The sequence below is a fragment of the Anser anser genome (genome assembly GCF_964211835.1).
Source record: "Anser anser genome assembly, chromosome: 2".
NCBI classification, from domain to species: Eukaryota; Metazoa; Chordata; class Aves; order Anseriformes; family Anatidae; genus Anser; species Anser anser.
Genome location: NC_139721.1, coordinates 95,756,544 through 95,770,800, shown reverse-complemented (window position 1 = coordinate 95,770,800; position 14,257 = coordinate 95,756,544). Strand labels below are relative to the sequence as shown.

General features: G+C 39.0%; 1 protein-coding gene across 19 annotated transcripts in view; it reads right to left on the bottom strand.

The window, feature by feature from the left end:
• Window positions 1-14,257, bottom strand: part of PHACTR1 (phosphatase and actin regulator 1) — a 359,571-nt gene that overhangs the window by 51,416 nt on the left and 293,898 nt on the right. For 18 of the 19 annotated variants that reach the window (XR_014580386.1, XR_014580387.1, XR_014580388.1 and 15 more), the window contains 3 exons: window positions 11,236-11,560; window positions 5,241-5,443; window positions 2,491-2,647 (listed from right to left, as the gene is read on the bottom strand). Coding sequence is in view for 9 of the 19 variants with exons in the window: in XM_083825799.1 (XP_083681925.1) it covers window positions 2,491-2,647; window positions 5,241-5,443; window positions 11,236-11,560 (685 nt within the window). In the remaining 10 variants the exon portion in view is untranslated. Of the gene's footprint in view, window positions 1-2,490; window positions 2,760-5,240; window positions 5,444-11,235; window positions 11,561-14,257 lie in introns of those variants that run through there. The other variant, XM_083825801.1, reaches the window with a different exon arrangement.

Here is a 14,257-nt window from a genome sequence, read left to right as displayed (position 1 = left end):
TAAAAACGACATTCTCTTTATAGTACTAAATTCTGATCTGCCAAATGTTGCAGCTAATGAGCTCTTCCAAACGAAATATTGTGAGGATTATGCATAAATACGGAAGTATCCCAATCAGCCGCTTGCTGAAAATTATTTGATCAATTGCAGACAACAATAACTATTTGCTGAAGTTTTTATTCTGCCTTTTTTTTTTTTTTTAACTTCTATAAGTAGATTATGTGATTTCATTGGCTGGCTATTTTAATCCATAGAAGGCCGTTGGTAGAACAGTACAAATCTCTCTGAAATCCAAAATTGCCAACTGCAATTATAGTCTGCATCTCACATCTTCTCTAAAGAATATAAATGCTTCACTACTTTAATTTTGCTTGTCGTTTGCATCATTGTGTAACACCGGCAAAAGATGGATTCAGTAACGAAGTCTGGACAGTAAAGAAATATTGTCCAAATTAAAATATTCCCTCTATTCCAATCTAATATTTGGCAGCCTGTATACATGGATACATCACATTTAGATACAAAGCACTGGTAAGACATGCACCCTCCTTTTGGTGCTGAAATACCTGTGGCTTTTTGCATATTAGAGCTGATGAAAATGGTTTTCTTCTTGTACTTATTGGTTATTCAAAATGGTGAAATACTAAACTGTAAATACTTGTAATTAAAAGGTCAGACTGGAAACTATTATTCTAGATAAGGCTTGTGAAATTCTACCAATTTCAGTGACATTACACTTGTAACATATGTGAATGAAACAACAGTGGCTCAGCCATTTTTTAAGTTTGAACATACACAGTTTTAATTATTTGAAACATTTGTGATTACCCCTAAGTCCTACCTATAGGACAAGAAAAGATCAAGCATTGTACCTCAGACTGTGAATGAGCAGAGAAAACACGAACAAATGCATTTGAAGAAACAATGATGTTGTGACAATATGGGGCTTATATAAGAGGGATTCTGAGTATTGCCAAAATTAGCTTCCCTTGTTAAAAAGACACATGCTGAAGAAACATTCTTTAGTGGGGAAAAAGCATGTTTTGGAGTGGTGAGAGATAAAATACTCAATAAAAATCACCTGGGGTACAGTGAGCTTTGCAGAGCTGAAGTTCGCAAATGACACTATACCTTAATCAGAGATGTAAAACTTCTAAAAAACCCTACTAATTTAGGCAAATAGGCAGCACAGTGGAAATGTTGTTTAATGACATTGCAAGGTCAAGCAGTGCAGATCAAGATACACTAACAGACAAAAATTTCAACCCCTCACATACCTCAAAGGGTTCAAAATTAATCATATAAGGCTAGGACTGAGACCTTGCTATCATGTACTGCTCTTTGGGACCCTGAGCTCTATGTGCAGCTGTAGATTAATGAGTTATTAGGCTGAACAAAAACTGGACTGAACAGTTGTGGCACTCTGCAACAGTGCAGCACCACTTGTATACTTTGGTCATCACTGCTGAGGCCCTTTAAAAGAGTACTGAAGAATTAGACAGGTTTTGGAGAAGGCTAAGCATGACTCAGCACAAAGAAAAACTTTCAAAGATGGACTGGAAAAATGTGGATAGTTTATTCCAAAGAGGAGATAGATGGGACAGGTCATAAAAAAGTAGGTAAAATCATGACTGAGGAGCAGAAGCTTTTATTCTTCCTGTCTCCACAACATGGCAGCAGTGTCCTCACTTCCCTGCAAGAAAAGGAGCCTCTCCCAAAAAAAAAGCCAACAAAAAAACTGACTGGTCTCCTCGTGATTTTCTCAGAGTCACACCAGAGAGCAACTAATAGTAATCACTACCTCTTCACACCACTGAGCTGACAATATAACAACAGCATTAAACTGACAGCAGAAATTATGGCTGGAGCACAGGAGGTCCTTAGACATTCCTACCTGACCTTGCTTTACTATTTCTTGACAGAAATCTTCCATTAATGGCCACCCCTCTATGCGCCATGCAATACAGAAAAACAGAACAGCTGGTGAATAAATGCTGTTATGAAGATGAAAGAGACTATGAAAGTGAACCTGTTCAAGCCTGACCCAACAAAAACATGTACTGAAGGACATAAGTATTCTGGATCAGAAAAAGACTCTGCTACTCAGCAGAGACTCAGTCAAGAGAGAAAGTTATGCCTCTGTTCTCTGTTCAAACCAATAGCCTATCAAATGGCACCTACAGCTACAGTCCTAAATATTATCAAAGCTGAACTTATCCCAACAGTGCACTGAAAACATCTAAACCCACAGTTTGTGCTAGTACTTACTTAACCAAAGATCCTGTAAGATATGCCAGGAAAATGAAATGGGACCCTGTATGGGAAGTTACAGGAAAGTAGATATAATGCCTAGAGCCTTTTTTTCCTCCTTGGCTTTTCCTCTTGAACATTGTGACCAAACAGATCTCAAATGTTTGCAGACTAAGGATAAAAGCTGTGTCCCACCACATATTTTGAAAAGCAAGAGCTAGAAAAACATTTATCTCCTACCTTGTTAACTTTGTCCCAATCTGCTGCCTAAGTTCGAGTCTTTCCTCATCCGTCTGCATGGGGAGGATGTTCTTTTCCTCCAGCTCTCGCTTGGAAGGCCTGTTGCTGAGTTTGATTGCTAAAGAGTCCTTCCTGCAGACTTTCATTGCCAGAGAGCCTGTGGGAAAGAGGAGAGGCTCTGCCAAAGGAGGTGTCATCATTTCATTACAGCATGCAGCAGGCAAAGAAGTGCCAGGCGAGGGAGAATACTAGGTTCTCACTGGTATGGACTGTGGGAAAAGGAGCATCAATTAACTTCTGGTGTTCAGATTATTTCCATCATAGTACAGAAAGGATGAATTTTGTAGGTGTACAGGAAAAAGGAATCAAAATATTGTTCCACAGAGGGAGCAGAGTGAATAAAGGTTTTTTTTGTTTTGTTTTGGTTTTTTTTTGGTAATTGCTAGTAGCATCTGTAGCTTTCTCTAGTATGGTGTTTCTAAATTCTTAATAGAATTAATAATACAACCTCAGAATCTGTGAGGGCAGCAGGGCTATGGCATGGAAAGAGAGTTATTTCTCTCTTGCTGTGTAACTCCAAGATATCCAAGTTAGCATTAAAAAGAATCAAAAATCTATTACAAGCAGCATAGACCTTTATGTATGTTAGTTGGCACTGCTTCTCAGGAAGTGACAGTGGCAAAGACAGTGTGAAAACCAGTGGCCTTTCATGGCTCAATCTTGCTTTCCTTGGCTTGCATCCAAAGCAGACTGAACAGGGTCAAGAGGCACAAGCAGACCACAAGCCTGTGATAGGCTTTGGCAGGAGAATGCAAGATAATGCAGTTCTGCTTTGCTTCTTAGTTCAAGAGCAGAACACTAATTTCACTTGTGGGGTAAGGGAAGATTTTGAGATGATGAAATATGCCTGTTTTAGAAACTTCTTTGTGTGTATTTTTGAAAAGGTGTGATTGTACTGCTCCCAGTTTTCAGAAGAAAAGAAATTCAATGGCCTGAAAGTTCGGCTCAACCTATGGGATGACAAGCCATTGTCACGCATGAAGTAAGGTATCCTGTCTTAATGAAAGAGTCCTATGATCAAACACCAGGGGAGGGGATGGGTTTTCCCAAAAACGTCAGGAAGGGGCTGCAGGACTCTCCAGACTGTAGTTGTGATACATCTATCAATTAACCTCTTCTCTTCATATTTGAGCCCATTTTGCCACTACTGTGGACCATATCAAGCTGGAATAAAATCACACACAATACAGCAATTTTACATACATTTTGTGCTGATACAAGCACATCAACAAAGTGTAAGCCAGTACAGAACTGGGTTCAAACTGCCCATAGTACTTCTTGAGATAGCATGGGGTATACAAATCTGATTCCTAGTTTGAGTAACAATGACGCAAATGAGAAATGACTCCTGAAAAGTAAAAGGAGTTACACTCATGTAAGAATACCGTTTAGCAAATCAAATCCATATCTTTAGTTCCGTAAGATCAAGTCAGGAGTTCAGAAGGAAGGGTTGGATATGGTACTTAGGGACATGGTGTTCTGGGTAATATTGGTGGTAGGGGGATGGTTGGACTAGATGATCATGGAGGTCTTTTCCAACCTTAATGATTCTATGATTCTATGATTATGGGTTAAAAAATATAGAATGAAATCAGAACAGAAAAAATACCCTGGGACCAAAACACAAACCAACTTACTCCCATCCAAACCAACTTATTCCCATCTATACTCTCAGGGTGTTTGGAAAATAAAATGCAGCAAAGTGGAAAGCAGAACTATGCTGCATTCCTGTACTGATTAGCACATCTGTATATTGATCTCATTTGAGTTCATCTGCACAATTCTCTCTAACATCATAATCTAAATTGCACAATACAGGCTTTTTAAACACATGGCATCTTTCTAGTAGGTAAGCTACTCAACAGAAAAATATGAACCTCCCCCACTTTTTATTCACTTTTTCCTGCATGGAAATGGCAAGGCTATTTCCTCTATTCTTTACTCTAGTAAATCTTGGTCAATATAAACTGGGATAACATTTAAGGAAGGTTTGAGTAATAAGCTATGTACAGAAGTCTGATCACTTCATTTTAGGTTGTAGTTTCAGAGTTGCTGAGTGCTGGTTTAATTTCAATCCCACTGAAATCACAGGTAAAATCTCCCTGCTCTCAGTGGCAATACAAGCTAGAGCTGAGTGCTTCTGAAAATCTAGCTTTAAAAAGCAAAAAAGGGGAGAGAGAAAATAAAAGACTACATTTAGGCTTTTTTTTTTTTAATTCTCTGATCATGACCCCTTTCTAAGTATGTGCCAAATTCTGATTTTGACATGATTTAATATTTTCTATGCATCAAAAGTCTGATTCTCTGTGGTAATTATTTCATCCTCCTTAAGTAACCCTATTGAGCTGATCTTGACTTAAAGTCAAAGGCAGGGTTTCTTTACACCACAGGTACTTGGGAAAGTGAATCTGAAAGTCAATTTGGAAGAGAATTAAGATAAGACAAAAAGGTCATTTAATTCTGTATGAGAGCTATCCACACACGGATTCATGTGGATTAGCGAATTCACTTTAAATTCATGTTTCTCATTATTTTGGATTAATTTGCCAAGCGTCCCCCCCCGTAGTCAAGCCTTGAGAGATCCAAAAGCCATGGTCAAGAAAGAAAATTCACTTGTTTTTCCTTTGTGTTACTGAGAATTCAGAGGAAAACATAAATAAATGAGAAAGAAAAAATGGAATGGGTCTAACTTGTAAATAATGAGTTATCCTCATCTTCCTCTTCCTCTTCTTCCTGTCTTGTGTAGAGGCAGGAAGAATCTTCATAGTTGGTTTCATGAGGCACATTTTCTTTATTGTCATCGCATTCAATCACAACAGTTGGCACTTGTCTCATGTCTGGAAGGCCTCCAGGTCCCGTTTTTGTAACACTATCACCTGTATGTAAACCAGAGCTGTTGGGAAAGAAAAACAAATAAATAAACTAAAGGAAACTGTACAGTGCAAGTCTGTGTTGCTTCTGTCACTATTTTCAGTAATGGTCTTTCCTGCCTTTTTTAGAAGAAATGAGGATAGAAAGATCTTTGTAACCAGCAAGACATCTACTGGGTTTAAAACTGAATGCACATTAGATTTAAGGGACAACACTTGTTAGGGAGATGTAGGACAGCATACAGGCAGAAATACTAGCAACTCAGGACTAAGAACCAAAAGGCTGCAGACCATACAGTCTCAAGGCTTAGAGGGAATTGCACCAGTTACTCAGGGCAACAAGCAATCTGGTGTCTGTACGACCTCTCCACTGGAATGCAGGCAGTAAGGAGAAAATACCTCACCTGAATGCAAAAGGTGGAGTAGGAGAGTGGGAGGAAAGAAAGGTATGGATTTTAGAGGAGGATTGTAGGCAGGCAGAAGAAAGCTAAGACTTGCACAGTTGCAAGTTGTTGATTGGCTTGAAGGGAAGACAAGGGCGTGACTATCTGAAGCAGAGGGGACCAAGCATGTGAAATGGAGCTCAGAGAAAACAGATTTTGGGAGGTAGTGAGAATAACAAGGGAGGGACCTAAATCCTGGGAGGTCTGTTTGCTAATGACACAGTTACATGTGGGGGCTGCAGTGACAACATCCCTTCTCCTGTTCCTGCTGCTCACTCCAGCTAGGTGCTGTAGATCAATCTGAAATGGTATCTAAAGTCACATTTCTTTTGTCACATAAAGTGTGATCTGATCATGTCCTGCAGCTTACTATGTTCAGACCTGCCATTAGTACTGCTTCCATTTAGCTCTGCCTATGTGCTGATTTCAAAGTCCTTAACCAAGGAACATATCAATAGAAGTAGTAAAATGGGAACATGAGGAGGGAATAGCTTGAAGCTGCATCAGTGGAGGTTCAGGATGGATGTTAGGAAAAGTTTATTCACTGAGACAGTGATTGGACACTGGAAACAGGCTCCCCAGGGAGGTGGTCATGGCACCAAGCCTGTCGGAGTTCAAAAAGCCTTTGGACAATGCTCTCAGACATATGGTTTGATTTTTAGGTAGTACTGTGTGAAGCTAGAAGTTGGACTCAGTGATCTTTGTGGGTCCCTTCCAACTCAGGATGTTCTGTGATTCTGATAGCTCATGTTGCTTTTCCAAAATGAAATTAAAATGAGAGTCTGGTAGGCAAAAATGATGGCTGCTGAAGCTTATTCAGTCAGCAGAAACTGCCCTCCCTCCTAAGTCCCAGCTGAGACAACAGCTATACAAAAGGTGGGGAACATTTGCCTGTTGGACGCTCTCTTTGTGTAAAACTCTCGTTTTACTTTCCACTGGAATACAGATACGAAACCAGATGTACTGGCCAAGCTGCACTTAGGGCAAATTTGGGTGTGATGTTACCAAGAGCTGAGTAGCCTCACTTCCCTTAAATATTTTAGCCTACTCAGAATACCAGAGACATTCCACATCTTGAAAAAATACTGCATTTTTCTCTTTAAATGATTCTCTACTGAGATGACTTGAAACATTTCTCTTTCTTCCAATCCTAAATTTAACGTACACTGCCAGATGCCAATGGCTGCCAGATAACATCCCAGAAAAACACTTTTTAAAATGTACTTCTGGGTATATAATGCTTGGCCACAATGAGCTTAGGGATTAAAGAGAATAAAAGGTTTCAAGAGAATAAAAGGTTTCATATTCTGTGAGCAAACCATACCATGTTGTAATCATCACATTCAGCTTCCAAGAAAGCATTTTGTTAACTGCAACATTTATTACTGGAGATTAACCAATAATGAGATGCATAGCTTTATTGGATGCCTTGAACACAGGAACTCTATTTTCTTAGTGATAGTCTATGTTTTGTAACACAAAGTATGGAAGGCTCATGAAAAACTGGCTTGTGAATTTGTGCTAGACTTCAGTGAACTTGACTTAAAACTTTTTTTATCTCAGCAGTAGTTTTAGAATGCATCAGTTGAATTCTCCCAATAGCACATAAATGCACTACAGTCCTTAAAAACTTTAACTTATAAAGCAGAGATATACTTCAAAAATTTTAATTTGATTAACTTAATTTTAAAAATATTTTTTCTACATAACCTATTTTTAAAACTCCTTTAAGAAGAAAGGTAGAAAATTCAAAAGCCTAGAATTAAATTCCCAAGAGAAACTAAAATACAGTGAAATTCTTTTAACACTGTTAAAAAAAAAAAAGTTTCAATGGTGAACATAACTGCTGGATTATTCATCTAATTTTAAAACACCATATACACAGAGAGTAAGTACAAGTTCACTAAGACCCTTCTGGAAATGCAAATGGAAAGAGCAAAAAATAGTTCATCACCCAGGAACATTTGGTGCTTCACTGTTATGTGAAGAATGTATGTAGGTTACAGATTCATCTATTTGAGTGTGCACATCGGGCAGCAGATATCAAAGTGGTTCAACAATTTAGGATACCAAGCAGGTATCAGACAGCAACAAGATTTACAAATTACCACACTAGATCTTTATTTGACCTACTTCTCTAGAAATAGAAGGTTTCTTATCCCACTGTAATTTTTCTGAATCATCCGCTTTCTTGCTAATACTACTTTCTATTTTAGACCCCTCATTTTTCCTGATGTTTTGTGTTTTTCTTGATTGAAATCAGCCTTCTCCACATCATTTTGACTAAGTCAGATGTCTAAGCAAAGCACTTGTGAAATACATGCAGTATTGCAGTACGAACCGAGGTCACTAGGTATTTCCATTCTGTATAAATTCCTCTGGGTCATTAGCAAAAACAACCCCCACATGGTCAGGGGGTCTACGCCACAATTTCTTTTTAGCATTATTCAACAAAAAACACACTGTTATTTCAAACAGTCTATTTTAAATCATCATGTTTTGTAACAAAATTAGAGAACAAAGCCACAGCTAAGCAAGTACTTGCCTTAAGAAGGTAAGTGTATCTTAACACATAGATTTGAATAATTCATAGCTGACTAGTACAAGCACTTGCACTTACTGTTGTATCATCTTTATGTGATGAGAATGGCAAAAAAAGTTACACCACTACAGCTTGCAATGTTTCTAGTAAGAAAAGATTTTAATGAAAAATCAGAATTTAAGTGTATAAGTGACTCATGTGACAGACAAAATCTAAACAGAAAAAAGTAAAATGCCTCCTGTAAAATCTAGTGGGAAAAAAACACGTGCTTCTCATCTGTCATCCCAGTCTCTTTGATTTTGGAATACAGAGGTACATTTTTATCAGCATGTTTTCAGACCCACAGGACACTGTTCTGTACTTATTAGTTAAAACAAAAATCAGAAATAACTTCAAACAACTGTATATACATTTATACTACACAGACATGTGAGAGACAGACAGAAAGAAGGCAGTGCTATAAATATTAAATGTTTCTATCCTTAGGCAATACTAAAGTTTAAACAAGAAGTAATTCTCTTGACAAGTTTTATGGAAGATAAATGTTTTCCAACTCAAATACATTTTATAAGATTTACAAGACACTGGCAGGAATGTTTAATGGATTTTATTTCATAAATCTACTGTCTGAAGCTGAACTGTATGTCCCAGAGGAAATGGTCTCATAAACTGTCTTTTGGATACCATGATTTTTCACCACTCTGTCACAGGTTCAGTTCCAGCCCAGAGTGAGATATGTCCACTTAAGAGCTCTTTAGTATATACATTAAACAAACTGATGCCTTGATAGCTGAATCAAGGCTTGATAGTGTACAAGACTCTTGTACAAGCTTAATCTTCTGATTAAGAATTTAAAAGCAAGTGTCAGCTCCACAAACCCTTTTACCTGTAAATACTACGAAAATAATAGTTGCTGTAGAAGAGGAAACAGTCATTACCTGTTATCTCTTGTGAATACAAACTTTATTGATTTGCTTTGACAAGAAGAATAACTGAAGTACTCAATATTTTATTTCATGATTGAAATCAACTAAAAAAAGACTACAAAAAATCAACTGTCTGCCATATCATGAACTAGGATTCATTTTCATTTTAAATGTGAAATATCAGTGTCACAACCTTTTCTCACTCTATTCTGCAATGTGATGTAATTGTATCATATCAGGAAATTAATCGTTGCTTATTCAGTTTTCAACAAGCAGCACAGCTTCAGCTTCAAATTAATAGTTGAAACAACATCACCTTTAAATCAGTTAAACATGCTTGTAGAGGTAAACTTGATGGACACCTAGAAATTGGAGCACTCATTACCACGGGGCAACAGATGACATAGTGACGTCATACTCTGAGAGATCTCACTGGGCTCAGGACAACAAAGTGCCTTTTGCACGCAGTGTGAGCCAGACTGTAAGGTTAACATCTGACCTGTGCTGGGTATGACATGACAAAAGAGCCTTTCGGAGGCACCAGCTATCCTTTGCGCTCAGTGCACCAAGCTTTGGGGTGATGCAGATGTATATGACCAGCCCTGCTGACAATAGGAGAGGTAAATGGGTAGTCACTGGGCACAGGAAACACAGTGGGGATTGTGAATGCTCTTTTCAATCCTACTGCTACAGCCCTTCACTGATTGGAATAAAAATTTCCCTGGTAGTCCTAACAGTTTTCCCCCAGCAGAGAATTCCCCCAGGCTGCAGAAACCTTAGCTCCTTTCATATAGCCACAGAGATCTTGCTATCCTGGTACTGAAATAAACTGGCAGTGGGGGACAGCCTCTGTTCCACTGACTATTTTTAGTGGCAGCAAAGAGAATCTGCCATCCCTAATAGACCTCTTTTTAACTGTGCAATACAATGAAGGTAACATTATTGCAAAGAGGTACTGGGTCAAGTCATTAGGCATTTTGTCTGCTACACCAAACATTTTAGCTTCCTGTCTCACATAAGGATGATCTGATGCTCTTAGAACAAAAACTGCCCTTGGTACTAAGCCGAATATCATTTTTGGACTACCTTCTCTATTCTGGGACTTGCTCAATTTTTGTCTAGAGGTTGAAATAAACTTTCCAAAGCTTGCTGATCTCACAATCTATGAGGACAGCTTGCATTTATACAACATGCTTCACTTATTCAGACTCTTTGAAGCAGCATCCAGAGATGCTCACAAGTGACAGTAATAAAAAACAGCCCCAAGGTGGGTAAAGCACTTCTGATTAAATGTACAACCTTCCTCCAGATGCAAATGGGTAACAAAGGAGCTGCTGTGGAATGGGTTAAATACTTATTTTAAGATCAGACATATAATTTAATTTAAATTAATTGAAATAAATTAAATAGTATACTAAAACCCCTATAAATGACTTGTAGGAAGCCCTCATAGGTTTCTTTGACTTAATTCATAATACTAATCAGATGCCCTGATTGAGTGGCACACTTGTTTTTATTGCTCTTTGTCTGAATCTTACACTTCCTTTTCTTTTTTTAGCAATCCTCCATGTAACGGGAGCTCTGCAGTTATACAATGCAGTACATATTGCAAACCAGACATGTCATATTAACCTCTTTTCCACTTGCAGTATTATCTAGTTCTATGAACAGAACAACAGGGTTCAGGAAATTTGGTCTTTTTCACCCTTCTGCCACAGACTTGTCAAACAAACCTGGAAAACCTCTTTCTCTGACTGTTTCTCCAGCAATGACTGCCCTGAAGGTGTTAGATCCCCAGAGAAGAGGCCTGATTCAAGTACTGTAAACATAGGTGGTGATACTGACACTGAGGCTAGGAGGAAACAGTGCACATAAATATGCAATTTTAAAAGTTGATCCATTACCTTTCTAGCCTTTGCATGGTCATGGCTAGTGTTTTGTTCAGTTCCTCTATCATCCGGCACCCTGAAGGGTGAATGGGCAATGTGCTGGACCCAGAAGGCAGGTGCTGGCTGTGGCTGCTGTACTGGAGCTGGTGCTGGTGAGCTGCTAACTGGGATGGCAGGACACTGTGATGACTCAAAGGCTGCTGGGAGCTCTTCTGTGTGGAATAGGATGAGAGAGAGAGGTCTGGCCCCCCTAAAGGCATGCAAATCATGACTTTCTTTGGAGGTAGAGGAGGTGACAGTTTAACTGGCATACAAGGCAGTTTCACAGGAGCGCCAGGATCTAGAACAGAAGAAAGAGAGGCCCTGGTGTTAATTTTCATGGCAGTGAGATGGAGGTCAGAGTACCTGACTGGGTGAGCAGGTACTGAGGTTGAAAGTCAACACAGAAGTGTGCACCCCTTCCCTGATGTGACAGATGATGCTGCATAGCTTGCACTCAGCACAGTGTTCAGAAAAAGAACTGTTGTTTTGCAGCACTTCTGAGTCTCAAAAAAACATCCCAAGGCTGTGCACATCCCTTAACACATTAAGTAATGCTTAACAAGGCTTGTGGCACACTTCAATGCTTTAATGCCCTAATCCTCCAAAACAGCCCTTTGAGGTAAGCACCTCTCCTGCTCAACAGGCATGTAAACAGGGGGACCAATTTGGTGTCTGAAGTTATAGGATGACTCACCACCATCACTGCCGAAGCAAAAGCTCAGGCATTCCTGACCATTCTCATCTGCTGCAGTGCAATTACTACAAGTCACATTCCTTACAGCTTTATAATGCGCAAAACATCTTGTGTTAAAAATTACATTACAGGGCAAGAAAGAAATTAAATAGAGTTTGAATACTAAAGAAGAGTGGTCTGGAAAAATGAAGGGTACATGAGGAGAAAATGGTAAAAAGGGTAGAAGAGAGTTAAGATTAATGTATTCTTTTACAGAAGACTTGGCAGGCACTTTTCTAGGGACTCGTGAACTGAATCTTAACCTTTTTATCTCTAGGCATGTTCCTTGAATCACACAGTTGACCTACCAGGCAAAGACTCCCCTGACTTCCATGGGAAATCAATGAGAGGTCTGTACAAAAACTTCTCTGCCAGGACTCAACTGCAGGATGCAGACTTTTGGAGATGCACTGTGAAATGTTTTCAGAAGGAAGAAGAGGTAATGGGAGGGCTTAGAGATCCCAAGATGGGTGTAGGCAATGGTCACAGTGCATGCCAAGAGCAAAGAGAATGAGAAGATATATATATATATACTGTGAGCTGCCACTGTGAATGTGTTTAGGAGGAAGGCCAATCCCTTTCTAGCCTGTAATCCCACCCCAGACTTTTGGCTCTGCAATGATCTGCACACTCTTTGGCCTCTTTTTGCTTCAGTTCACACTTGCTGTAACATGGTAAAGGAATTGAAGGGTCAGAATCTTCTTATGACCTGAGAAAGCTTGGCAGTAAGATGTTCTCTAGTTTCAAATGTCATCACTCTTCTGAGCAATATCCGACTTGTAAAGTCCTTTTCCAGAAGGTTAGTTTTAACATTAACTATCCTTCTCCTTGCCCCCTTTATCTCTTCTTCCCTTCTGGCCTATTCTGGGTATTGCTTGTACTAGGATCCATATCTACTAGCCAGAGTGCATGAGGTGCATGATACTACGAATTAAAAGCACTAGCACTTCTTGAAAATGATTACGGACAGTAAGGTGGAAAAAGACTGTGCATGGGGCCAAGCTCAGGATAAGTATCAGACTTTTTTTTGTGCTAGCTTTTTCAGTCAGAGCTTTGTTCCATCCACAGTATACATTTGATACTGGTGTTGTGCTACAATAGAAAAACCACATAGACAGTGAATCTTCCCTTTCTTCAAGAGATGGGAGAGGCAAAGGGTGTGCAAAGATGAGAGAGGCATGGAGAGAAAGTGGTCTTCCCTCATTGTAGAATGTGAGAGTTACAAAGAGGAGAACCCAAGTTTTTCCATTTTCCATGCAATATCATATCTGGCTAGTATGTTGGCTCTCTTGAAGGCAAAAATTCTTCCAATGGCTTCGCCAAGGCTGAAATCTAACTCAGAGGATTGCCAATCTATAGGGCACTCACTGCCCTATCCTCTAAAACAGACTGCCTTCTGTACAGGAGAAAAAAAAAAAGACTTCCAAGATTTTCTATTAAAGCACAGGCATGTCTCCAAGTTACCGTGTTTTTCTTACATACAAGTTAGCTGTGTATACTTGCTCTTTGTATTCTGGATAAAAGCATACTCTGTTTTCTACTCAAGGTATAGACCCTTAATTTCCACTTACATTTAAAGAAATCTTCCATATTAACATGTTTTACTCCTGTCAAAAATCTTGTCCATTATTTTTAATGTAAGGCTTAATTCAGACTGACTGTGTTTCACACAAGTTCTGGAAACTGTCTGAATATGGCCCTAATGTCTAAATACAGTTTTGAAAATGAACCAGAAGCATTAAATCTACTGGTCTGTTCTTTATCTTCAGGAGAATTCTACATGTCTGTTAAAAAAAATAGCTAAAAAGGAGAATGACTGCAATAGGAGGAAAGTTTGATCCATTCACTCAGAAACATATCAGTATATCCTCGCCATCAACAGTAATGGAGATAACAGGCATTGTACTGCAAGTTAAATTGAGTGGTCAGATCAACAAGCGTTCTGAAGAAATGGGACTTTGCCCAAATCCATGGGTTCCAGGCATGCTGTTGGAAATTATACTACTATCATCTTAAGTAAAGGAGAGGACAACTTGTCCCCTGTGCCTAAGAGAGACTGCATCTTACAGTTCTTTCTTTTCCTTTTCCTTTTTTTTTTTTTTTTTAATTTCAATATATTTGTGATGTATGAACCAGAGGTGGAAATGCTTATTGTCTCCAGCGTGGAATATCTATCAGACGTGGACCTTTGTAGATGAATAAGAAACTGGACAGGGGAAATATGACCAAGGAATCTGTTGTAAGCGTCTTCTCAGTGGAACA